The sequence below is a fragment of the Prionailurus bengalensis genome, chromosome B1, assembly GCF_016509475.1.
Source record: "Prionailurus bengalensis isolate Pbe53 chromosome B1, Fcat_Pben_1.1_paternal_pri, whole genome shotgun sequence".
Classification (NCBI taxonomy): domain Eukaryota; kingdom Metazoa; phylum Chordata; class Mammalia; order Carnivora; family Felidae; genus Prionailurus; species Prionailurus bengalensis.
The window spans coordinates 144705174-144730613 of record NC_057344.1 but is presented as its reverse complement, the minus strand read 5'-3'; the positions used below and the strand labels follow the sequence as shown (position 1 = coordinate 144730613).

At 43.3% G+C, this 25440-nt stretch overlaps 1 protein-coding gene across 1 annotated transcript; it reads right to left on the bottom strand.

The window, feature by feature from the left end:
* Positions 1–259: 259 nt before the first annotated feature.
* Positions 260–24257, bottom strand: NAAA (N-acylethanolamine acid amidase). Its single transcript, XM_043572450.1, has 11 exons — positions 23981–24257; positions 23172–23336; positions 20857–20983; positions 16343–16433; positions 12997–13073; positions 8206–8378; positions 8001–8063; positions 6728–6794; positions 6037–6065; positions 1545–1622; positions 260–944 (listed from the first exon to the last, which is right to left on the bottom strand). Exons 1-10 carry the CDS (start codon positions 24181–24183, stop codon positions 1547–1549), a joined length of 1071 nt encoding a protein of 356 aa, XP_043428385.1. The 5' UTR covers positions 24184–24257; the 3' UTR covers positions 260–944; positions 1545–1546.
* Positions 24258–25440: the final 1183 nt, after the last annotated feature.

Here is a 25440-nt window from a genome sequence, read left to right as displayed (position 1 = left end):
ATTTTCCTTCGTTCCTGCTGGAACACTAAACAGGAACATCCAATTGATTCATTTTTCATGCATTTTAACCTTTTCTGACTTCATCCTCAGAGAAGTTTCTTTCTTATACATATGAAAAAAAAAAAAGTCAAATTCTACAACACAGCTACGCACCCCTCTCAGTCCTCGCGCTTAAATAACATCTCCCAGAGCTGCTTCCTCAGGACAGCTGTCCAGAACCACACAACGTCAGGGGTAAGAATGTAGAGAGAACACAATATTCAGTATCTTGGAAGACAATTTTATTCTTCTTGCTGACATCCCTTGCAACATTTTATTAACTAGTGAAAAGTGACAATCAGACATAATTTTGTTTTCAAACTGCTTTCAAAAAGCAGTAAGAAAGTAGCTATTTAGAAAAAGGAGGCCCATCAGTCTGCTTAAAGAAACATTAGACAAATTATGAAAAGTGAGAATCCCATCATATTGGAAATACATGATCAAAGCTCAGGCTAACGAACATTCAAACAGGCTCTCTTCAAACCACATTTCTCCATTTCTTTTCGAATAATCTTTTTTTCTCAGACTCTTCCAGAAGCACTTCATAATGAGCAAAGATGTCTTGCCTGCTCATTTCTTCATTAGCTGAGGTATGACAACATTGCCACATATTGTGCTAAGAAGCTGGAACTAAAGCCCAAGGATAGGGCTTGACCTCTGAGACCAACTATCTTTGAGACAAAGCTTAAGCTTAAAGAGGGTCAAGGCAAATGATGAAGGGAAGTGAATGCAAGCCTATTACCCACTTTACCAAAACCAGCTCCAGAGGGGCCTTCCTGCCCCCCACTTCACAAGATTGAAAACTTTAATGAGGAAAGAACCCGTATTGTTCCTAAAATAATACAATCCTTTTACTTTGTTTTTTAACGTACAGCTCTTCGAGAGTTTCGTTTTTAAAAAATCATCTGTAAGGGAAGAAGAATGCATGTACTTAATTCAAACACTGGTTTTTAACACCCCCATGATAAGCAAATGACTAAAACATCAGGCCAGGTTTACAAGCTCCAGACAACCCTTGCATTAGGGAAAACTGGGTTTGGTTTCAGGGACAGCAGAAAGGACTCCTGCTTTCTCATGTCCCTCCCCTCACCTATGGGCTCACCATTGCCTGAAATAAACTCTGCAGGTGTCCTTTGCCTTCATTATCTGTCTTCTCAGGTTGAAAATGTGCTGGGCCTGCCTCACTATCACTCTTCCCAGATACTGTGTAAGTGAAGAGGTAACAATTTGCCCTGAGAATAGGTTTTAATAAGGGACAAAGGACACAGGGCAAGAGTAGATTAGCTCTCATACAAACAATTCAAAATAAATACCTAAGAGTGATGCGAGTCTGACACAAATAACAATCATTTGCCAGATGTCTGTCAGAACATATTCCGTACGTACAAATGTTAAAGATGTCACCATGTTCTGTGAGAAATACCAGCACACACCCACAGACGTCGCCAACAATAAACTAGCAGAACTTTCACAGCATTGTGGAATCCACTCTTCTGCTTACTTACTTTTAACCCAGGTTTCTGATCCTCGTCGTGTACTTCTCTGGGTTAGCAGCACTCATTACTGTAGTATAAATTGTATAACTGAAAATGATGAGAGGAATTTTTATATACATATCATTTCCTCTAATATTCCAAAGAGGGAAAAAAAAACACCAAGCCCTTCCCTAATTGTCCCCATTGTCCTCAGGACCCAAGACAATAATACAAATAGAAGCCCATATATGTCAGAATATTTAAAATTTATAACGCAAGTGATCACAGTGTCCTTCCTATTTTGACAATACTATGGAAGGCCAAGTTCAAATTTAAAATGTTCAGACTCCTCAGAGTTCCACACTGTGGCAGTGAGGGATGTCAGCTCTTGTGGCCCTCACCCCTTGCTCTGCCCGATCCCACAAGGCACGTATGTGGACACCTCAGCCTTTGCCTTCAGGCTTCAAGCATGACCCCAGGGAAAAGCCATCCCTTGGCCACCCACCAAGCACAGATATCCACAGTGGCTGCACACTGCCATCAGGAGAATACCACCCAGGACAGTGGACCACACAGGCCTGGAGCTCTTTGGGCTGAGAATTCCAGGGTACTAGGTAGTTGGGCCAGACTAGCTGGGCAAATGCTCCTGGCCCAGTGGACTCCTTACATCAAGCGACGGTCAGAGGAAGGCCAGAGTGGAGCCTCTAAATCTCAGGGATCACATCTTACCCAGATCTAAGGATGCAAAGTGCAATATCACTTACTCAACATACTGCACAGCAAGAGACCTGAGCAACATGAGCACACACGCATGCATGCACACACACAATAGGACCCCTTTCCCTGACTCCCTTCATCATCTACCTCTTGTCCCAATCACCAGCTGAGATGCATGCTCAAAGCATTTGGAGCTGGGTTGTTGCAGAACTAGTGGCCCTGGGGCCCACAGATAAATTGTACACCTGGCTGAAGACAGCACTATGAGTGCATGCAGAGCTAGTCCAAGGGAATTCAGCAGCTTATTTGCTTTGGCCATAATTCTATTCTCCATCGCTACTTTATTTATTTATTTATTTATTTATTTATTTATAAGTTTATTTATTTGTTTTGAGAGAGACAGAGACAACACAAGTGGGAGAGGGGCAGAGAGGGAGACAGAGAATCCCAAGCAGGCTCTGCACTGTCAGCACAGAGCCCGACGTGGGGCTCGAACTCATGGAACTGTGAGATCATGACATGAGCTGAAACCAAGAGTCAGATGCTTAACTGGCTGAGCCACCCAGGAGCCCCTCCTTCACTACTTTAATATTTTCTCTGCTTACAGCCACCTCAGAGGATGGAGATCTATTGCAAGTGAGTGTGATTTTGTAGCACAGCACAAGGTGGCAGCATAGAGCTAACGGCTTCTGTTCAGACTTCTTTCTGCTAACTTTACACAGGGAAGAGCTTCCATTGCCAGGAATCATTCTAAGCAAAGGGCCTGAGAGTCAGTGATCTGTGTTAATTCTGGCTCAATGGTGGTTATTCTTTAAATGCAGGTCCTCTCAGGTTTTCAGTTATACAACAGAGAAAAATGTTCCTTGGTTAACTGTTTACAATTTCTAATTCTATTTCTTTTTTTTTTTTTAATTTTTTTTTCAACATTTATTTATTTTGGGGACAGAGAGAGACAGAGCATGAACGGGGGAGGGGCAGAGAGAGAGGGAGACACAGAATCGGAAACAGGTTCCAGGCTCTGAGCCATCAGCCCAGAGCCCGACGCGGGGCTCGAATTCACAGACCGCGAGATCGTCACCTGGCTGAAGTCGGACGCTTAACCGACTGCGCCACCCAGGCGCCCCTCTAATTCTATTTCGACAAAATATTTCTTAAGCCATTTAAACATTGATAGCCTTTAACTCAGTAACTCTACTCTGAATTCTGGGAATTCAGCCAGGGAAAAGAATCCAAAGGTGGGGCGGTGGGGAAGGGGGATGTACAAATACATGTATTTCAGAATTTTAATAGGGGAAAAACTAACAACTAGAGAATGCTTAACTCAACTACACTATATTCAGTTGGCTATGGGGCACATGTTTAAAATGACCAGGGCTGTTCATGGCATGAGCAATGCTTTTTTAAAAATAAATATAATTTTATTTTTATTTTATTTTATTATAATAGTAATTTTTATTATATTTTATTATCATAATAGTATTTTATTATAATAGTAATGTTTTAAAGATATAGTTATCATTTATATAATTATTTTTAAAACGATAAGAACACCCAAAAAAGAATACCCTATTTTACAAAAAAATATTAGAAGGGCAAAATTGTGCCCTACTGGAAGGGATACAGTCAGCTGTATGTTGGAGCTGGCTCCTACAGGCTGGTGAGAGCCAATTGTTAAACATGTAGGAAGTTCAGGAGCCAATCATAAGCTTGAAATACGCTATGTGGGAGTACTGACACCAGGAAGTCAATTAATGCTACAATTCATGGGGGTCTTTGGTTTGTTTTTTGGCCCCCCAAACCCGCTCCCACCCAAAAGCTAGTTTACTAGCATAACCCTGGGTATCACCTATTACCCAAATGGTTCATTTACTGGAGTGGTAAATTACTGGCTAATTTGTTTTTCTGTATTGGCTGTTAGAATATTGCTCACAGAATAAATTTTTTAGTGTTAATCTTTTTATCAGGCCCTACTTACAGAAAAAACTTCCAAGGGACAATTTGAAGATACATTCCTATTATGATACAAAATGAACCACCAGTTTTAAAAATATCGGGGCGCCTGGGTGGCGCAGTCGGTTAAGCGTCCGACTTCAGCCAGGTCACAATCTCGCGGCCGGTGAGTTCGAGCCCCGCGTCAGGCTCTGGGCTGATGGCTCAGAGCCTGGAGCCTGTTTCCGGTTCTGTGTCTCCCTCTCTCTCTGCCCCTCTCCCCATCATGCTCTGTCTCTCTCTGTCCCAAAAATAAATAAATGTTGAAAAAAAAAATTTTTTTTAAATATCATCACAGCTAAGGAATCTTAAAAGTACCTGTATACAAAAGTTATTCTAGAGGCCATCAGGAAAACTATTTTGTATTCATGTAAAGGAGGATCATTTCAAAGAAAAAAAAATCAATTGGGTATTTGAAGATTTTTTTTTTTTCCAACGTTTTTTATTTATTTTTGGGACAGAGAGAGACAGAGTATGAATGGGGGAGGGACAGAGAGAGAGGGAGACACAGAATGGGAAACAGGCTCCAGGCTCCGAGCCATCAGCCCAGAGCCTGACGCGGGGCTCGAACTCACAGACTGCGAGATCGTGACCTGGCTGAAGTCGGACGCTTAACCAACTGCGCCACCCAGGCGCCCCTCAATTGGGTATTTGAAACTAAAAATCACTTTATAGGTTTTGCCCGTATTAGGCTATTTCCTGAAGAGGACCATTTTGATATTCTTGCCTTGGAGAAAGCAAATAAAATAATGATGGGAGGGTAGGAAATGCTGGGTTTGGGAATTTATTGAAGTAAAAGGAGATAAAACTGTTTTGACTTGCAGATGCTTCCTCCTTCATTTCATTAAATTAAGCCCCACCTCACTAAGCAAAAAAAAAGTGTCTGCATCCCCATGAGCTAGTCCTGGGTGAGGGTAAGACAATAAAGCATCACCTTGAATGGTGATAAAAAGTAGGCTGTTGGTCTAGCCAGCTTTGCTGTGATGGAGACAGTGGACCTTCGGAGTTTCCTGTATAAGTCTTGTGGCTGCCTCTCAGATTTAATGAAGAGCTTCCTGTGACAGTGGCAGCTACGGCCCAGGGTTTCACTTCAGAAGACTATGTGGGTAAAACCCTGGGTTGTTAGACCCAAGAAGCCAGTGCTCACAGGATGCTACTATCAAGGGCACAGGCTAACAAAGAAACAATAGCATAGATGCTAATTTATCTGTGGACTGAGCATGGTGGTAGCAGAAAGTTTTAGGAAGTTAAAGGGAAGCCAACAGCGTTTACAGTTTAGTTTAGTTTTGTTTTGTTTTTTAACTTTTAGTTTATTTATTTTGAGAGAGAGAGAATCCCAAGCAGGCTCCGTGCTGTCAGCGCAGAGCCCAAAGCAGGGTTCAATCCCATGAACCATGAGATCATGATCTGAGCAGAGATCAAGAGTCAGATGCTTAACTGACTGACACACCCAGGTGCCCCTAAAGTTTAGTTTTAACAGAGTGAAATTACGGCGCTCATAACCAGTGAAGGCAGTCCCAACTACCAGACTGACTTAGGATGAACACATCTCTGCCCTCTTCCTTCCGGATCCCTCTATCCTCTTTACCTTTGTTTTTCTTTATGGACTTCTCACCTGACTTATGATATATTTGTTTATCTCCCCCTCCCCACCTCCTCCCTACTTCCCCCCCAGTAAAATGCTAGTTCCATGAGAGCAGACAACTTGTTTGATTCACTGCTGTGTCCACAGCACCTAGAAAGCCTGACTTGTAGAGGCCCCCAGAACCCCCATTCTGGGGTGACGTATGAACAGATGTGTTTAAGTGTCACTTACTTGTTACAAACCGGAAACACTGACAAAACCTGCATAGGAAACAATCATATTACAAAGACTATTAAAAAGGTAGAAGAAATACATGTAGAATATCCCTAGGAAGAATAAAAGCACTTAGCACTCTAGCATGTCTTGGGGTCTACAGAGTTAGACTTTTGAATCCTTTCTCCCTTTAAACAGTGAACATATATACAACTGTGTCTTTTTTAAATTATTATTATTATTATTTTTTTATTAATTAAAAAAAATTTTTTTAACGTATATTTATTATTGAGAGACAGAGAGAGACAGAGCGTGAGCAGGGGAAGGGCAGAGGGAGAGGGAGACACAGAATCTGAGGCAGGTTCCAGGCTCTGAGCTGTCAGCACAGAGCCCAGTGTGGGGCTTGAACTCACAAGCTGTGAGATCATGACCTGAGCTGAAGTCGGAGGCTCAACCGACTGAGCCACCCAGGCACCCCCAACTGTGTATTTTTTTAACATGCAGAAACACTTGGGTGAAGATGAATACTTTTTAGTCTATACTGACACAAGTTCACAAAATGTCATCTTTTTTTTTTTTTTTTTTAATTCATCTGGCTTTTAAAAAATGTTTTCAACCAGGTGAAACTGACTCCAACGCTTTAATCACTATTAACAAAGACAACAAACATCCAGGGTAAAAGCTGGACATCACGCCCCATGGAAGTTACCTGGAAGAGCGTCTCCAGGCTGAGGTTTTCCTGGCCTGTGGCATTAAGTGCTTTCATGGCAGGCGTCCTGTAAGGAGAATGGTCAGAGGTTACTGGGCACCTCAGGTAACCCTGAATCCCATCAGCTCTCATACCAGGAGGCTCAAGATAAGGCCTGACTGCATGATCTCCTTTCACCAAAAAAAGGTTCCAGCCCTCAAACATGCTTCCTGCCTAATCTCAGACCACCATGGCAAAATTAATTCAACAGCCAGGCCTACTGGCACCATCTGCTCAAGGAAGCTGGGATGGTGAAAATGTGTTGCATAAATAGTTGTCCCAAACACGTGGGGCAGTAAAGCCAGGGGGAAATACATAACTACCTGCTCTTTGGGGATGCAATGACTTACAAAACTTTCGAAATGAGAAGGGCCAAAGAAAGCCCCTAACTGGTTTATTTATTTCATTAAGGGATATGTTTTCCTTCCAAAAAAGGCTTACACAGAAAACCACAAACCTTGTTCTGTCCTTTCCTTTTACACATGAGTAGAGAGAGTCTCAAGAGGCAACCCAGTGAGTCATTAACAGAGCTGGTGATGGAACACAGGCCTCCTGACCCTGAGGCCACGGCAAGTCTTACCCTCCAACACCCAACCAACCGCTAAGACCCTCCACCACACATTACACTCTCCCATCCTGGCCAAGACACTGGTGAGGGGGCCCAGGTACATGTTCTGGGAGGGGACAGCACCTGCAGTCCTCTCCAGTTCTTGTCATAAAAATGGCACATCTGGGGTGCATGGGTGGCTCAGTCGGTTAAACATCCCACTTCGGCTCAGGTCATGATCTCATGGTTCGTGAGTTCAAACCCCACATTGGGATCTCTGCTGTCAGCAGGGAGCCTGCTGTCCCCCACACCCCCCACCTCTACCCCTTTCCTGCTCTCTCTCTCAAAAATAATAAACTTTTTTTTTTTAAAGGACACATTCCGTTAAAAAAAATTTAAAAAAAAGAGGGGGGCGCCTGGGTGGCTCAGTCGGTTAAGCGTCCAACTTCCTCTCAGGTCATGATCTCGCAGTCTGTGTGTTCGAGCCCCGCATCGGGCTCTGTGCTGACAGCTCAGAGCCTGGAGCCTATTTCAGATTCTGTGTCTCCCTTTCTCTCTGACCCTCCCCTATTCATGCTCTGTCTCTCTCTGTCTCAAAAATAAATAAACGTTAAAAAAAAAAAAAAAAGGACACATTCTCCTGACCCCAAGAAAGCACTGTAAAGCACAAAGTGTATAGATGTCTACCTTCGGTCATCTTTCTCAGGTGCTGGCTTCCAGTGGTCATAATTTGTCTCAACTCGGAACCACCTACAACAAAGCACATCATCTTGTCTTACCCAAGGTCATCTGGCACATAGCTGAAGAAGAAATATATGAAAACAAAAAGAATACCTCTAGTTTCATCAATTAAAAAAATTCTTGATACAAAATGAGTTCTCATTCTACTCACGCTCCATTTAAAGGATCTAGAGGCCAAATGTCTGCGGGGCCATTTCTGTTCCTCGTGATGACCACTCCTTCCCGAGGGGACGCACCACCAACAATATAATAAACACCAGCAATAAGGGGTGTGTTGGCCAATTTATAAACAGCTGCGTCAAAGTTTTCTGACTCACTCAGGGTCTGAACAAAGAGACAAACCCACATTAGCATCACCACACACGGCAGTTATCTGCCACACCAACTGATGGACAAATGGGCCAAAGCACATTCTCCTGATATATTAAGCCATGGCTACCATCTTAACCCGCTCTGACCTCCTCCTCCTCCTGTCATCAGGGCTCCTGCGATGTCATCAGTGGGCAGCCAACAGCAGCAGGATTTTTTCTCACAACTGGAAAGACCTGCTGACAAGTTCTAGGCCTGGCTCACCAAACATGGGCTGTGTGCTTTCTAGGCAGGTCACCTTCACAAAGGACTCCCCATGTTTCCTCATCCACTTGTTCTTTCAACAGGTACTTCTGAATACCTACTATGTGCTAGGCACAGTGCTGGTGTGGGGAACAGAGCAGTGACTATGACTGACCAAACCTTGTTCACTCCAAACTTCCAAGGATGACAGGAAAGTCAATGGGCAGTGCTGACACAAGGTAAGGAGTGTCAACATAGAAGAAGGAGTTGCTACAAAAGCCATAGCAGGGGACCCAGCCTCACCCAGGGCATCAAGGAAGTATTCCAGGGAGGTATTGCACAATCTGAGGCCAAAGGGACAAATGGAAGTCAGGCTGGCGGAAAGTCATAGTTGTGGGGTTGGGCAGCTCTAGCTTGATGGAAGAGTTGGCAAAGTCTTGGAGATGAAAGACAGCATGCTGCATCAGAGCAGGGTGTGCTGATACTCCTACCCCCGGGGGTTCATGAAGACTTCCAAAGGTCTGTGGCATGGACCATTAAGGGGATCACTTTCCATATCTTCAGCTTCCATAGGTGCTCCTTGCTTAAGCCGATCTGCTCAAGAACGGTCCTGTGGTATGGGGCCTGCCCTTCCCACCTGCATCTTCAAAATCACTCTGTACCACTTTTGGAAAGTACGTTTTCTGCTCACCCATCCCGAATATGGCCAAGGCACCGTGTCAGGGGTGGGGGTGGGGGTAAAGTCAAACAAAAGAACTATTCACAATATTAGTGTCTGCAAAGGTGCCATCATTCAGCACCATAAACCATCAAGTCACGGCAGGGCTTTGTGGACTTTCCCCTGCCGTACACGCATTCCTGCTAGGGTGAGGTATTTAGGCTTGAACTGGTTTGTTCTGAACTCAGCAAAATTCTAGCGAGGCAGTGATGGAACATTGTTTTATGTTGCCTATACCATCCCACGATTACTATCAAGTAATTCGTTGCCTCTAACAGAGTCCTACGAGAAAAAAAGCAAAGAACGTCAGTAAGAAACGCCGGTGGCAGTGGTGACTTACTTCATTCAGGTGGCAAAAGTCAGGATGAAACATGTACCTCATCTGTTTGGTTCAGGAAATGAAGGAAATGGTCACTGACTGCTAAAGGGTAATGAAAATGTTCTAAAATTGATTGTAGAGATGGTTGCACAACTCTGAATGTACTAAAAACCAGGAAGTTGTATACTTTAAATAGATGAATCGTATGGCATTGCACCTCAATTAAATACATCTACCTTACGACCCAGCAATTCTACTCTTAAGTACTTACTCAACTGAAATGGACATATGTGTTTACAAAAAGACTTGTACAAGATTTTCTACAGCAGGCTTACTCATAATAGCCCAATACTGGAAACAGCCCAATGCCCATCAACTGGAAAATGAATAAATTGTGTCATATTCACACAACTGAATAATCTTCAGCAATAGAGAGAAATGAGCTAGTGATACAAACAACATGGATGAATTTGAAAAACATTAGGCTGAGTGAAAGAAAGAGTCCCTACTCCAGGATTTCATTTCTATGCGTTCTAGAACAGGCAAACTTGTCTGTGGTGATAGAGGTCAGTGTGGTTTCATTGAGGGAGGGTGTCAGAGGAGGTTAGGAATTGGCTAGAATGGAGCAGGAGGGAAGTTTCCAGGGACTGGGGGATGTTCTGTACCTTGTTTTGTTGGTACTTACATGGATGGATAAATGAGTATGTACAGCTGTCAAAACACATTGAACCAAACCCTTAAGATTTGTGCATTTCACCGTATGTAAATTACATCTAAAACATTTAAAAATCATTTTGGTGTTTGGATTTCACCAGGTGGATGTAAATTCCAGTTTTATTTTTAAATGGCAACATTTACAATACACTGGATTTTTTGTAGCTTTTTAATCTTATGATGAAAAGTTTTAGAGGCCATCTTAAAAATGTGTGAAGGATGCATAGTTTGTCACCATTTTCAGGAAGTATCCAGGTACGAAGTTGAGGAGCACTGCAAGTCCAGAGGGGCTAAGGTTATTTAAAGCAAGGGGAAGAAGGGGGGGGGGGTGCCTGGATGGCTCAGTCGGTTAGGCGTCCGACTTCGGCTCAGGTCACGATCTCACGGTCCGTGAGTTCGAGCCCCGCGTCGGGCTCTGGGCTGATGGCTCAGAGCCTGGAGCCTGCTTCTGATTCTGTGTCTCCCTCTCTCTCTGCCCCTCCCCCCTTCATGCTCTGTCTCTCTCTGTCTCAAAAATAAATAAACGTTAAAAAAATATATATATTAAAGCAAGGGGAAGAAGGGCCAAAAAAGCTAAAGCTGGGCAGGACCAGATCTGTGCACCAGAGATGAGCTCCTGAAAATGTGTTTACTGTAGTGAAATCACAATTTATACGTGGCCTGGAACTTTGCTGCTTAATAGGTCTTGTAAAGCAGACTTCCTTTCTGTTGTATGTAGAACTACTTTCTTAATGCCTTTCTTTGCTTTGCTAATTCTGATATTTGCCCTCTAAAAGGAGGGGACATTGTTATCAGCAGAAAAGCATAATGTCATCTCTTATCTCAATCAGCTATTTAGATAAAACTACAGGCTAAAACTGTGGCCTACAACAAAGATTCTCTCCTTGACCAAACTAGCTAGGATCCTCTGAGCCCCCTTCTTGATAAGGCCTTAACCTTGGCCTATAAGGACTGAACAAACACTAACATAGTTTCTTTTATTTTTTTTCATGGTATTATTCTTGGCTTTATTTTATATTTTTATTATTATGTTTTAAAAATATAATTTATTGTCATATATATATACATATACATATACACACACATATATATATATATGTATATGTATATGTATATATATATATATATACAATTTATTGTCAAGCCAGCTAACATACAGTGTATACAGGGTGCTCTTGGTTTTGGGGGTAGATTCCTGTGATTCATCACTTACATACAACACCCAGTGCTCATCCCAACAAGTGCCCTCCTCAATGCCCATCACCCATTTTCCCCTCTCCCCTGCCCCCCCATCAACCCTCAGTTTGTTCTCTGTATTTAAGAGTCTCCTATAGCTTGCATCTCTGTGTGTTTATAACTGTTTTTTTTTCCCCTTCCCTTCCCCCATAGTCTTCTGTTCAGTTTCTCAAATTCTACATATGAGTGAAGACATGTGATAACTGTCTTTCTCTGACTGACTTATTTCACTTAGCATAATACCCTCCAGTTCCATCCACATCATTGCAAATGGCAAGATTTCATTACTTTCCATTGCTGAGTTGTATATATCCCGTTGTATATATACACTACATCTTATTTATCCACTCATCAGAAAATTAACATAGTTTCTAACAGCTCAAGGCTACATCCCTAAGGTGACCCTAGCCCCTCTTATAGCGCTGCCTGAGAAAATAAGGCTGCCCAAAGAATTTACTATTTGTTCCAGACAACACTTAAAACTGGGGCCTCTGTTTTCCAGTCTCTGCAGGAGGGTAGGAAGCTAACTTTGAAAAGCACCAGTTAGGAATCTCAGATAGGCTTTTCATGGACAACCCCTCTCTTCCACTTTTTGTGTAAAGTTTCACTTCTCTGACTCTACTGAGCCCCTGTTGACACCCCTCTCAATTCCCTCATTTTCCCTTTAAAACACCCAGTCACCTCTGTATAAGTCAAAGTTGAGTTCAGTTCACATTGGACACTTTTCCCTACTGCAACGGTATAGTATACTACTGATTAAAATCTATCTTGATCGCTTATTTATGTCTTTAACTGACATATAACATTAAATTTTTTTAATGTTTACTCATTTTTTGAGAGAGAGAGAGACACACACAGAGCGCAAGTGGGAGATGTGCAGAGGGAGAGGGAGACACAGAACCCAAAGAAGGCTCCAGGCTGGGAGCTGTCGGCACAGACATATAACATTGTATTTGGTTTCAGGCATACAATGTAATGATTCAATATTTGCATATATTGCAAAATGATCACCACAATAACTAACATCTGTCACTATACATAGTTACCAAATTTTTTTTCCCTTGTATGAGGACTTTTAAGATCTACCCTTAACAACTTTCAACTATTCAATACAGTATTATTAACTATAGTGGCCATGCTGCAGGTTGCATGCCCATGACTTATTTTATAATCGGAAATTTATAATTCATAACTACTCCTTTAATTAGTGTCCAGCCCTGTTTATCTTTGATACTTATTATCACAAAGTTTGATGTGATTTTGTAATCCTTTTTTGTTTGCAAACCTTGATTATTAGGAGCTTTCTACATGAAAAATAATATTGTGAAATGACACAGAGCATTACAACACGCACACAGAGGATGAAGTTAGGGTGTGGTGGGCTCAACAGGGGAAGTACTCACAGTGCGGATAAGCCAGCTGATCAGGGAGTGTCTCTGAAAAAGGGCAGCGATCACATTCTCCCACCACCAGCCTTCATCTGCCGAGTTGAAGAAGGAACAATAAGTATATATATGAATTGTTGCCCACGTGCCACATTTTAAAATTCCTTAAATCTTATTTCTTCCCCATAGTACAAGCTGATGAGAGAGAAAAGTTAGTGGATGAGAGTAATTTTATTGGTATGCAGCTTTTAAAGATAAAGCCCAAATTTCATGACACACATAAAAATATGTAATACATATATTACATATTACACATATTACAAATTTACAGGGATTTGGAAATGTTCTGTGTGTATATACATGCATACATGAACATTCTGTATATATATACTTTATATATATATATATATAATCTTTCATGCCTAGAAACAATGATAATTGTGTTAAAGGAAATAATTCTACTAATTATCCCAAGCAAAACAGAATTACGTAGCTATCAAGAGAGGTGGCTCAATAAGGGATTAGAATACATATCTTTCAGAACTTTAAGTTTGATTTGGGCTCACATTTTAAAAAGTATACAAATTTACAATCATTCTCCAAGATTATTTTTTTAACATCTTAAAAAATCATTGAGGATTTATTTCCTAAGAGAACTCTTCATTTAAGACGTAAGCACTGATCATTTGCTATGTGCCATATTGTGATCTAGTCCAGACCCCTGGAATTTAACAGTGAAATTAGTGTGCTGTTAAGCAAACAAGATTTTGATAACTATTATGAAAGAAATAAAACAGAATAATATAATCATGAGTGATGAGTGAGGATTCTTTGAGGAATGTTAAAGATAGCCTCTCTGTGTTGTAGACATTTGCTCTAAGACGGACAGAACATTTCAGATAGAAGGCTTGGTTGGCTGTCAGGGCCCTAAGGCGAGGGAGGACAAGCTTGGGAGATATCAGAAAAAGAAAAATGCTGGTGCCGTGAGGGAGAAGGAGACAGGCACAAAATAAGGTGTAGCAGGTGGCCACATAGAGTTTTGAGGGTAAGAGTCGGGACTCTGGATTTGTTATAAGTGAAATGGAAATTCATTACGGGTTTTGAACAGGGGAACAACCTGATCATGCCCTCTGTTGGGAAGAGAAAGAATTATAGGACAGTGAGAAGCAGTGAGACCACACGAACCTCGACTACAGCAGTTCAGGTGTGAACCTGAACGGCTAGCCGAGCAGTGGAGGTGGAGAAAATGGCCAGGGACAATCTAGTTTTGTTGGTAGAGCTGACAAGACCCAGAGAGTGAGGGATCAAAAAATCCTCCCGGTACAATCAGTGCAGTACAATTGCCATATCCTGAAGCATGGAAAACCAGGGGAGGAACAGATCTGGGTAGAGCCAGAGTGAGAGCAAGAAAAGGGGAAAAGAAAAAACAAGAGATTGGCTTAGCAAGTCAAGTGTGAGACACCTCGCACCTCGCCGAGAAGGCATCTCCAGTCTGGGGCTCAGAGGTCAGACCCAGAGATGTGACAATGACAACAAATGCATCCATGGCCCTTACTTTGTGCCAAGCATCGCTCTGGGTGCTTCATGTACATGAATCATTTCATCCTCACAGCAGCCACCATCATCCCTGACTTTCCAGGGGAGGAAACTAAAGCACAGACAGGTTAAGCACCTTGGTTGTGGTCACCAAGCTAGCAAGGGACCGCACCAAGACAAACTGGGCAGGCTGGCTCTGGAGTCAGATCTTAACTGCCAGGTGGTTTGTTAAGCCTCCCCAAACTCTATGCCATTTGTTAGCCCCCCTCCTATCCATACCTTTTCCCATTATGGCACTCTCCGTAACGTCCAGAAACCTGAGTATCTCACTTCTATTAACCAAGCGATGTTATCTTATTGTTCAGGAATTTTAACTCAATCTTAGCAGATTAAAATATAACTACTTTTCATTAAAATGATAAAATAAGTTTTGAAAAAGCAGTTTGACAGTATTTAGTTAAACGTACATGTCACAAGAATAACTCAGTTATTTTTAAACTACTTGTACATTAGGTTCTACCAATCAGTTTGTTAAACAATTTGAGTCACAAGATGATGGAAACAAAGCCCAGCTTTTAAATAAATATACACTTGTTTACAGCCAGTTTTACTAAGGTTTTAATAAGGTAGAACCTTAGTAAGTGTCATGCTGTGGTTTGAGTACCACTGATTGAGAACCTGTCTCACTCATAAAAGACTTTTGGGAAAATGCTGAAGAAACCCATTAGGATAAAGAACTAACTACTGAGCATTGATAGACTCAACCAGCATCTTCCTGTTAGAGACTTATGTAAAAAGGTAAGAACAGACCTCACTAAAGGAAACAACAACGTGAAGTCAATCAGGGTTTCATCAGATGACCAACACTAAACTTTCTTTCTTCTTAGCTCAGCTGCAAGTTCCTGAGGACGGAGACATGAGTTTGTTGAACTGTGGGTTTCCCAGAGAACTGAATGAGATCCCCCGAGCCTTGGGGAACGGCAGTACAGTCATATAACAAACAGCAACTGGGCAGGACCCAGGCGATCAGTTTGAGAAGCACCTCTCCTGCTTACCAGCTGTCACTTCACATCACAGCCTGTTTCTTCCTCCGCATAATGAATGGGGCTAATAATATCAGCCGTGCCTATCTAACAGGACGGTTGTGAGGTCTACTGAGAAAACGTACAAGAAAATGCACAGTGAACTACAGAGTGCTTTATAGATGTTGCCTGTACAACACCAACACATGCCCTCTGGATTACCATGACAGCTTCCTAACAGTCTTCTGCTTCCACGTTAACCCAACACAATCCAGCTTCTAGATATCTAGCAGCCAAAGTGATAGTTAGAAATATAAATCAGATCTGTTCACATCCTGGCCTAAAATTCTCCTCGGGCTTCCATTACACTTAAAATCCAAGCTCTTTGTTGTGACCCTCAACCGTGGCCTCAGCCTTCATCTCCACCTCCAATGTCAGTCCCCCATGCTGTAACTACACTACCCTCTCTTGTTTCTAAATCCGCCAGGGATGTTTTGTTTCTAGAATTTCCCCAGCTTCTGCAGACCTGGCTCCTGGATCCCATTACCCGTAATAACGGCCCAACCCCCTCCTTTGTTATCTATTACATCTTCTAGTTTTCCTTGCTTTGTAGCACTTAACACTACCTGAAATCATCTTCATTGCTTTTATGCACACTGTCTCTTTCCCCAACTAGAACGGAAGTACCGGTTAGGTAGTGTAGTAGGTGTTTGTCCATACTTTCAGGTGGGGGAGCAAATGAAGCATACTTGGATAGAATTGACCAGGACTATGGCTGAAAACGCTCAGGAATTTGTTTTGATTACCTCGTTCATCGCCAGAAATTGTAAACTTGTGTGGACTCTGACCGGTCCATAATCCTACATAGCCAATAAACGTGGTTCCCGTGAATGCAACCTGAAATCAAGAGGTAAGGTATCACTTTGCCAATCCAGCCAAATACACACTGAAATCATCTGTTTTGTCTCACGCATGGATTTTTTTTCTTATAAGTTCCAACATAATAAAATCTCTCAAAGAGCCTTTCGGAAGGTATAACCTTGGGATTCCATGAATACAAGTCAATGGATCTGTGATCTTGAATATGGGAAAAAAAGGTGCAGCTTTATTTTCACCCATTCCTGAGATTTCCCTCCCTCAGTAAGGGATGCATGCCAACAAATCATGAGGTCATAGCAGTGCCTAGGATTCTGCCACCTGTAGACACTGCAGATATTTTCACATATATAATGGTGTCATACCTATCTTGATATAATTACATATCCTGAAATACCACTCATACCTCTCACTACCCTGAAATTATGGTAGTTATTAGATACACTGCTAACGTTTACTAATGTGTTGAGAAACATTTTTAAATGGCTTAAACATTTTGTTTTAATGTTAAAATGGCTACATTTTAATGTAACTGGTTTTCTTTGTAATCCATGCATTTTATTTTATGTACTATAAGACATTCTGAGAAGGGATCACAGGCTTCACCAAAGGGGATCATACCCCCAAAAGACTGAGAAACTCCAACCCTGAAATGGCAAATGGGCTCTGATTAAAAACTTGTGTTGATTTGATTATAAGAGATAAATATCATGCATCTTGTAAGCTCTGTGAGGTAAGGGGAAGTGAAACTGTTTGTAATAATCATATTTACATTTTAAATATTAAAAAATTTATTTTATATGTATCTCTCATTTAATCCTCATGATTATCCCATGAATTACAGGGATCACTCCCACTTTAAATTTAGGTAATGAGTTCCAATGATTGCAAGATACCACTCTATTACTATAAGGAGAAAAATCAAACTCCAGCAGTTACTACACATACCAGATTTCATTTTTTAAGTTTATTTATTTATTTTCAGAGAGAGAGAGAGAGAGAGAGAGAGACAGAAACCATGCAAGAGAGTGGAGGAGGGGCAGAGAGAGAGGGAGAGAGAGAGAATCCCAAGCAGGCTCCATGTTGTCACCATGGAGCCTGATGTGAGGCTGGCCTCCATGAACTGTGAGATCATAAGCTAAGACAAAATCAAGAGTCAGACATCCAACCAACTGAGCCCCCCATCTGTCCTTAACTTCATTTTTAAAAGAGATAGAATAGTACCCATTCAATAAAGGTTAACTAATATTTTTATATTTTGAGAAACAAACAGGCCTAGGTTAATATTTTTCCTTAGAAAGCTAAATCTCAAGGGGTGCCCAGTGGATCATTTGACTCTGGATCTCAGGATTGTGAGGTCAATCCCCACATTGGGCATGGAGCCTAGTTTAAAAAAAAAAAAAAAGAAAAGAAAGCAAGCTGAATTTTAAGTCTGTAATTTTTAAAATTTCTTATTTCTATCTCATCTGGTTGGGGTTTTTTGGTTTTGTTTTTATTTTTTAATATTTTATTTTATTTTTGAAACAGAGAGAGACAGAGCATGAACGGGGGAGGGGCAGAGAGAGAGGGAGACACAGAATCTGAAGCAGGCTCCAGGTTTTGAGCTGTCAGCACAGAGCCCGAGGCGGGGCTCGAACTCAAGGACTGTGAGATCATGACCTGAGCCGAAGTAGGAAGTTCAACCTACTGAGTCACCCAGGCACCCCTATTTTTAATTTTTTTTTAACATTTATTCATTTTTGAGAGACAGAGCATGAGCGGGGGAGGGGCAGAGAGCAAGGGAGAGACAGAATCCAAGGCAGCTCTAGACTCTGAGCTGTCAGCACGGGGCCCTGGGGGGAGGGGGGAGGGGGAGGGGGCTCGAACTCACTGACTGACCTGACCTGAAATCGAAGTCTGACAGTTAACCAACTGAGCCATCCAGGTGCCCCATCTACCGTCATCTGGTTGTAAAATTAATTTATGATAGCTAAATTGCAAGGGAGAAATGCACTGGCCTTATAAATGACCTTTTCCAGACTCATTGAGGGTTTTCCATGAATTCTCCCCATTTCCATTCATGGCAGTAAAAGGGGAATAATCCTACCTCGCCACTAAAAGCCTTTACAAAACATAATTATATGAAGAAAAAAAGTAATTATATTGTCACTTCATTCACATGATACACTGACTCTCACAATAGTGTCACTCTTGAAGGGCTAAGCAAATTAAAGTTTGAAAATTAAAATCACATTGTAGTTTCCAAGGTATTTTATAATACATGATACACTCATGTAATTAAATGTAATACATTTTCCACTCATCTGGAAAATGAGGATGAAAATGTTGACTGTGGCTGCTCACAGGGCTGTGGTGAGGATCTAATGAGAAACGGTATGTGAAATGATTTAAAAATTATGGCTTGGTTGATTAAGTGTCCCATTTCCACTCAGGTCACGATCTCACAGTTCATGAGTTCGAGCCCTGTATCAGGCTCTCCACTCTCAGCACAGAGCCTGCTTCAGATCTTCTGTCCTCCCACCTCTCTCTCTGCCCTTCTCCCACTCTCTCTCTCTCAAAAATAAATAAACATTTTTTAAAATTATGAACAGACAAGAAGAAGAGATGAATTATTTTGTGGATAACCTGTTGTTAATTTAGCAAAACAATTTCTTGGCCATGAGCCCCTAGCAGAAAGACAATGCTCAAGGGTAAACTGTTTGACTTGGTAATCACAACTTGAGCACTAAGAGTAGAGCCACACCTGCAGGCTAGTTCTCATGGGAGCTCCAGGATACATAGGAACAAACAAAGCAGTAACAGGGTGAATTCTAGAGGGAGCAGTTGGAATAATCTATTTTTGCTGCATTTATTCCTTTGTCTAACTAGAATTTTTGCTCACTGTAAATAATGGAGAGAAGCACAAAGTAGTCAATGAAAATAATTACGGTCCCATCATCCAGTATTAACTGCTAACATTTTAGGGGCACTTGTTGGATCAATCGGTTAAGCATCCAACTCTTGATTTTGGCTCAGGTCATGATCTCAAGGTTCATGAATTCAAGCCCCACATCAGGCTCTGCGCTGACAGCGCTGAGCCTGCTTGGGATTCTCTCTCTCCCTCTCTCTCTCTGCCCCTCTCCTGCTCTCTCTCTCTCTCTCTCTCAAAATAAATAAATAAACCTTAGAAAACATCTTAGTAGATTTGGAATTCAGTATGCATGTATATTGTCATTGTTACAACTTAAAAACATTTTTGAAGTAATTCTTCAGCTATAAATCAAATTGTTAACAGTGGTGAAGGGATGAAATGAAAAAATGAGAAACTTTCGCTTGAAGTATTTCTGCATTTTTGTTGCCTTTTTTTCAGTTTATTCATTTATTTTGAGAGAGAGCACGTGTGCGTGCGTGTGCATGCGTGTGCATGCAAGCAGGGAAGGGGCAGAGAGAGAGAGGGAGACACAGAATCCGAAGCAGGCTCCAGGCTCTGAGCTGTCAGCACAGAGCCTGATGTGGGGCTTGAACTCACAGACAGTGAGATCATGACCTGAGCCGAAGTCAGTCGGTTAACAGACTGAGCCACCCAGGCGCCCTGATCCAAGTATAACTTTTAAAGATCATACTTAACAGAGTGCTGTGGAAGTACTTGTAGAGTGAAGGGCCATTTATTATTTGGCCACTATTTATCAATCATTTTCACATGCTTTGCAGACATTACTTCATGTAACCTTTATAACTACCTCCACAAAGGAATCATTAACCTCTCTGAGCTGTGTCTGCAAAATGGGTCTAAATAATTTCCTATGTTCTCAAAGGAAGAAGCAGAATTCAAACCAGATTCAAATTCAGACTTCAAAGTTGGCTGTTTCTAGCCATTACATCACAGAGCCCCTCCCTAGTCCAGAAGCAGTCTGAACGAAGAAAGAGCTGACTCAGCAGGGTAAGTGGACGAGGGATCAAACCCCAAGAGAGATTTCCCTAAGGAAAACTGGTTGACCTCTTTAAGTAGATGCTCAATAATCATAAATGACCCTTCTTCCTAGGAGCATAATTGACACAAACCTCTTGCGGTTTTGTTTTTCCAGGAGTTTGATGTCTTTTGTATCTTTGTCTTTTCTTCTTCTTCCTTTTTTTAACATTTATTCATGTTTTTGAGAGCAAGAGAGAGACAGGGCGCAAGTGGGGGGGTGCAGAGAGAGAGACACACAGAATCTGAAGCAGGCTCCAGGCTCTGAGCTGTCAGCACAGAGCCTGATGCGGAGGCTCTCATGAGGCTCTCATGAACTCCTGAGCAGCGAGATCATGACCCAAGGTGAAGTCGGACAGTTAACAGCCAGCCACCCTGATGCCCCTGATGTCTTTTGTGTCTTACACGTTAACCAGCAGGCCATCCTAATGATTGCTGACTTTGGTTAGCAAGTCTCTCTGACTTCTGAATCTGAATCTTATACTGTACGAACTATACCTGCCCATTCTTTAAGAACTGCACATCCACGGTCAACTTGCGTAAAAAATCTCCAAAAGGATAATCTAGATTCCGGCCATGGTAAATGTGGCCTTTGGAGTCTTGAGCCACAATACTGGTGCAGAATCTGGAAAAATAGAAAAGTACAGTATGAATGAATGAGAAAAATAAGACAAAGGAAAATGAATTTCTCATTAAAAAGATAGATCCTTAAAGTAAAACAACTTTTCTCCTTGTAATAGATACACATGGTATATGATCCTTATATAAGAATATGGATCCAGAATTCAAGATGAAAAGCACAACTGGCACAATTCATCAGTGTTCATTTGGTGTTACTAGACCTTTGCCTTCAACACAAATGGCATTGAAAACATACTGAAGGAGAATTTCATCCTAAATCCAAATTTGAAACTGACCCATTCTGGGCTCAGCTGGACCCCTGAACTTCGCTTATTCCTCTGCTTGGCAGTGTGTGGTCTATTTAACATACCATTCAAAGCTAGTTCAAACTTCCTTCTCTTCTATGAATTTCTCAGAGCAAGTACAATGGTCCTTAAACCATTCTGTGCTTGGTCTTTTTCCTGTCCCCTCGGGGCTCCCAGCACAGAGCTAATAAGAGAAAAGGATCCTTTAAGAACCCCCAGCCAGAGAGAAGTATTCTGAGGAAAAGAGGAAGAGCTTTGTTAAGATATCTAAATGTCCAATTCCTCTGAGAATATGTAATGTACCTTAAATTACATACAGTGGAAAATACTTACACACAGCATGCCCAATTCTGGGAAAAGATATGTATATCCACACAAACAAAACTGAGAGGAAGTACTCTGAAGGGCTTTTGGTCATTTCTAAGTAACAGGATTGTAGTTAATTTTCTTTATACTTTCCTGTATGTACTAATTTTCTATATTGATTACATATTACTTTTATAATAGGAGAAAATAAATGTTACTTAATTTTTTTGTTTGTTTAAAAAAGGAAGTTTGGGGGGGGGCGCCTAGATGGCTCAGTCAGTTAAGTGTCCAATTTTGGCTCAGGTCGTGATCCCGTGGTTCATGGGTTCAAGACCCATGTCCGGCTCTGTGCTGACAGCTCCGAGCCTGGAGCCTGCTTTGGATTCTCCCTCTCTCTTTGCTTCTCCCCGCTCAGCCTCCGTGTCTCTCTCTCTCTCTCTCTCTTTCAAAAATAAACATTAAAAAAAATTATGGGGTGCCTGAGGGCTCAGTTGGTTGAGCGTCAGACTCGGGCCCAGGTCATGATCTCGTGGTTCACAAGTTCAAGCCCCAAATTGCACTCTGTACTGACGGTTCAGAGCCTGGAACCTGCTTCAGATTCTGTCTCCCTCTCTCTCTCTGTACCTCCTCAGCTCACACTCTGTCTCTCACTCTCTCTCAAATATTAAAAAAAAAAAAAAAAAAAAAAGCAAAAAAGTGTGTGTCTCATCTGTGTGTTTCCTTAAAGAGGGAGGCACTCAGTGCTTCTTAACCTAACCTACCTAGGTGTTCAGGGAAGATGCCAGAGGGCAGTAAAGCTTGCTTATCCCAAGAATACACTCCTCCCCACCCCCGCCCCATCATCTTTTGGCAGTAGAAGCCATTAAGTATGTTGCTAGATACGGCTGGTCTGGTGGCAAAACAGTAAATCCTGAAGACAGAAACCAGGTCAATTCCAGGACCTCCTACTAATCCAGGAAAGACTTAAGACTCTCCCTGAACTTGGTCTGGGATCAACCACACACTCTTAAGTGCTTTCACTTCTGTATGCCATTTTATCATGCCCACCCTGTGAACCAAATACTGGATCTCACTATTAGCCAGAACAGTGTTCCCTATGACCCTGACCCTGGAGGGTCCAGCCTCTGACAGAGGAGTCAGGATCTCTAACCATGACCAACACGGAGGGATAAATGCAGAGGGACAAATAAGGACTGGGATGACCCCCTGCATTATAAGGCTGCAGGGTCGCTTGGTTAGACAGTCTGGATGAGAGTGGGGTTAGTTGTAAAAACTTCCTGTTATAGTACCTGTTGAGCAGAGTTTGTAAAGTGGAATAATACCGGTTTGGTGGGGGTAGGAAACAGGGGCTTCAGTTCGAGGAAACGTTCAATGCTGATTCAGAGAAGCGGCCTTCCTTCTCGAAGCCCATGATCTGCTGCTCAGATTTATCCAGAGAGGCAAAGAGGAAGCACTGGAGGTTTCAGGACAGCCCAGTCACCACCCTGTTTTTATCGCACTGGAAGTATGTCTCCTCCCACCCAGATGTGACAGGAGTCCCCGGTGAATCCCAGTTAACCCACGCTAGCGCGGGACACTCACGCGGTGGTCTCGTAAGCCAGGTTGAGAAGCAGGCAGTCGGCCAGGTCGCAGTTCAGGACTTCGCACATGCCCCGGATCTCATCTGTGAAGGGCTGGGGCAGGAAGGCAGCCAGCTCCCCGACCACCTTTCCAATCAACGCGTGGACCCACTTGGGGACCCTATTCCTAAAAACGAAGAGCCGCGAGGGTGTTTGACCTGCTCAGAGGCCGAAGGGGTGTCAGTGTGTGTGTATCGGTGGTGGGGTGCTTCCTAAAGCTCTTATCGTTAGGGGTGAATGCTAGGTTCCTCCCTTTCCCAGAGGGGCCGACGGCCCAGGGTGCACATCACCCAACCCGCAGCATCCCGGAGGGAAAAAGAAAACTCGGAAGGGGAGGTAGGGCGAGAGAGCGTGGTCCCCAAAGGGGCGGACTTGGGGGCTCGCGAGGCTTGCAAGGAGGGTGTGGGCTGAGCTCTCTACTCTGAGTTGAGCAAACGGGTGACAACCTGAGCACCACCCTGATCCAGAATGGCTGGAGGAAGGGCGTATCACTGGTGACACCAAACTTGAAAGTCAAACCAGCCGCCCCGATCGTCCTCAAGCCTCCTCGAGCCGGACGCCTCCCAGAACAGCAGCAAATGCCAGTTCTCGTCGCCGCTGCCCTTGCACCCTGCTGAGGCCAGTGAGGAGGTTGGGGTAGAGGGCAAGACCGTCACGGAGGGGAGGGGTAAAGCGGCTCGGTTTACAGCCTGGTGGGCAGAGCGCGTGTGGGCTTGCGCACGCGGACCGGTGTCCCGAGGGTCCCCCCAGCGCCCGCGCGCCCGCGCTCACCCAAGAATGTGTGCCATCGCGGCGCGCACGAAGTCCAGGTCAAAGTGCCGCAGCACCGGCAGCCAGCGCAGCTCGGGCGCCGCGTCCAGGCTCACGTTGAAGAGCGGCGGGGCTGGGGGCGAAGCAGCCGTCAACACCCCGACCCCGGCCAAAAGTAGAGGCAGCGCCAGCCCCGGGAGCGCACCCAGGCCCGCGACTCGCATGGTTCAGGCTTCGGCGGCCGCCACTAGGACCGCTGCGGCCGGCGTGCCAGGCGCGCCCGGGGTAGAGCTGACGGAGGAGGGGCCGGGGCGGTGCCGAGAGCGCTGGAGGCGGAGTCCGCGCGCGGCCGGGCGGGCCCGGTCCCTCCCGACCGCGAACCGCAAAAGAGCTGTGGGCGCCCCCTAGCATCCGCGCTTCCGGCCCCCCATTCCTCCAGCCGCGGCCCCGAGTCCCGCCGGGCCGGGCGCCAAACGCTGCAGGCTGCCGGCTTCTCACCCCTCTCCCCGCCGCATCCCACCTACGTGGGCCCAGGGAGTGTAAACTCCGGCCTGAAGGGGCTGTAACATGATTTTCAGTAGTGAAGAGGTAGCGGGAAATCCTACGGTTGTAAAAAGGGATCTATCCCTCCCTCTCCGCCTTGCTTATATTTACATTCTTCAAAAGTTTATCTGGATTTAATAAGGGCTAGGAGAATTATTTTATGTTCAACACTCCCACGTCTTTTCAGTTAAAATTTTTTTAAAAAGCTTAAAGTCAGTTAACATTTATGTGCCAAATGTTTTTGCTGACTCTGTCTGATTTATCCATAACAACAAGCCAATGATAGGTTCTATTAACTCATCCCCATTTCCTGATGAGGAATATGAGGCTTGGAGAGGTTAAGTAATTTTTCTGGATGTCACAGCATTGGTGGGCCTCCACTCCAAGCCAAGGTGTCAGAGTCCAAACTCCTTACCTTCATAATCATTAATCTCGCCTCTCCGTTCCCAATATCTGAGAGACAGAAACCTTGTCTTAGGAAAATCACCTGACTCAGCAAGGCTGGGACATCATTATTATTAAAATTTTTTTTATTTTAATGTTTTTATTTATTTTTGAGGAGAGACAGAGTGCCAGCAGGGGAGGGGCAGAGAGAGAGGGAGACAGAATCTGAAGCAGGCTCCAGACTCTGAGCTGTCAGCACAGAGCCCCACGAGGGGCTCAAACTCATGAACCATGAGATCGTGACCTGAGCTGAAGTCAGATGTTTAACCCACTGAGCCACCCAGGGACCCCTCAACTTCATGTCACTTTAAGGTTGATATTAAAAAGATAAAAATTATTAAAAAATACAAGACTTGTAGGGATGCCTGGATGGCTCAGTCAGTTAAGCATGACTCTTGATTTCTGCCCAGGGTCATGGGATCCAGTCCTGAGCCTGCTCTGCTCTGAGTGTGGGACCTGCTTGAGATTCTCTCTCTCTCTCTCTCTCTCTCTCT

What these genes read in the sequence shown, in the direction of transcription:
- NAAA (XM_043572450.1), bottom strand. Translation starts at nt 24,183, where the DNA reads ATGCGAGTCGCGGGCCTGGGTGCGCTCCCGGGGCTGGCGCTGCCTCTA. An exon ending in GCGATGGCACACATTCTTGG is followed by an intron (nt 23,337 to 23,980) that starts GTGAGCGCGGGC and finishes CTTCGTTTTTAG; the next exon opens with GAATAGGGTCCCCAAGTGGG. An exon ending in CTAGATCCTTTAAATGGAGC is followed by an intron (nt 8,064 to 8,205) that starts GTGAGTAGAATG and finishes GCTTTGTTGTAG; the next exon opens with GTGGTTCCGAGTTGAGACAA.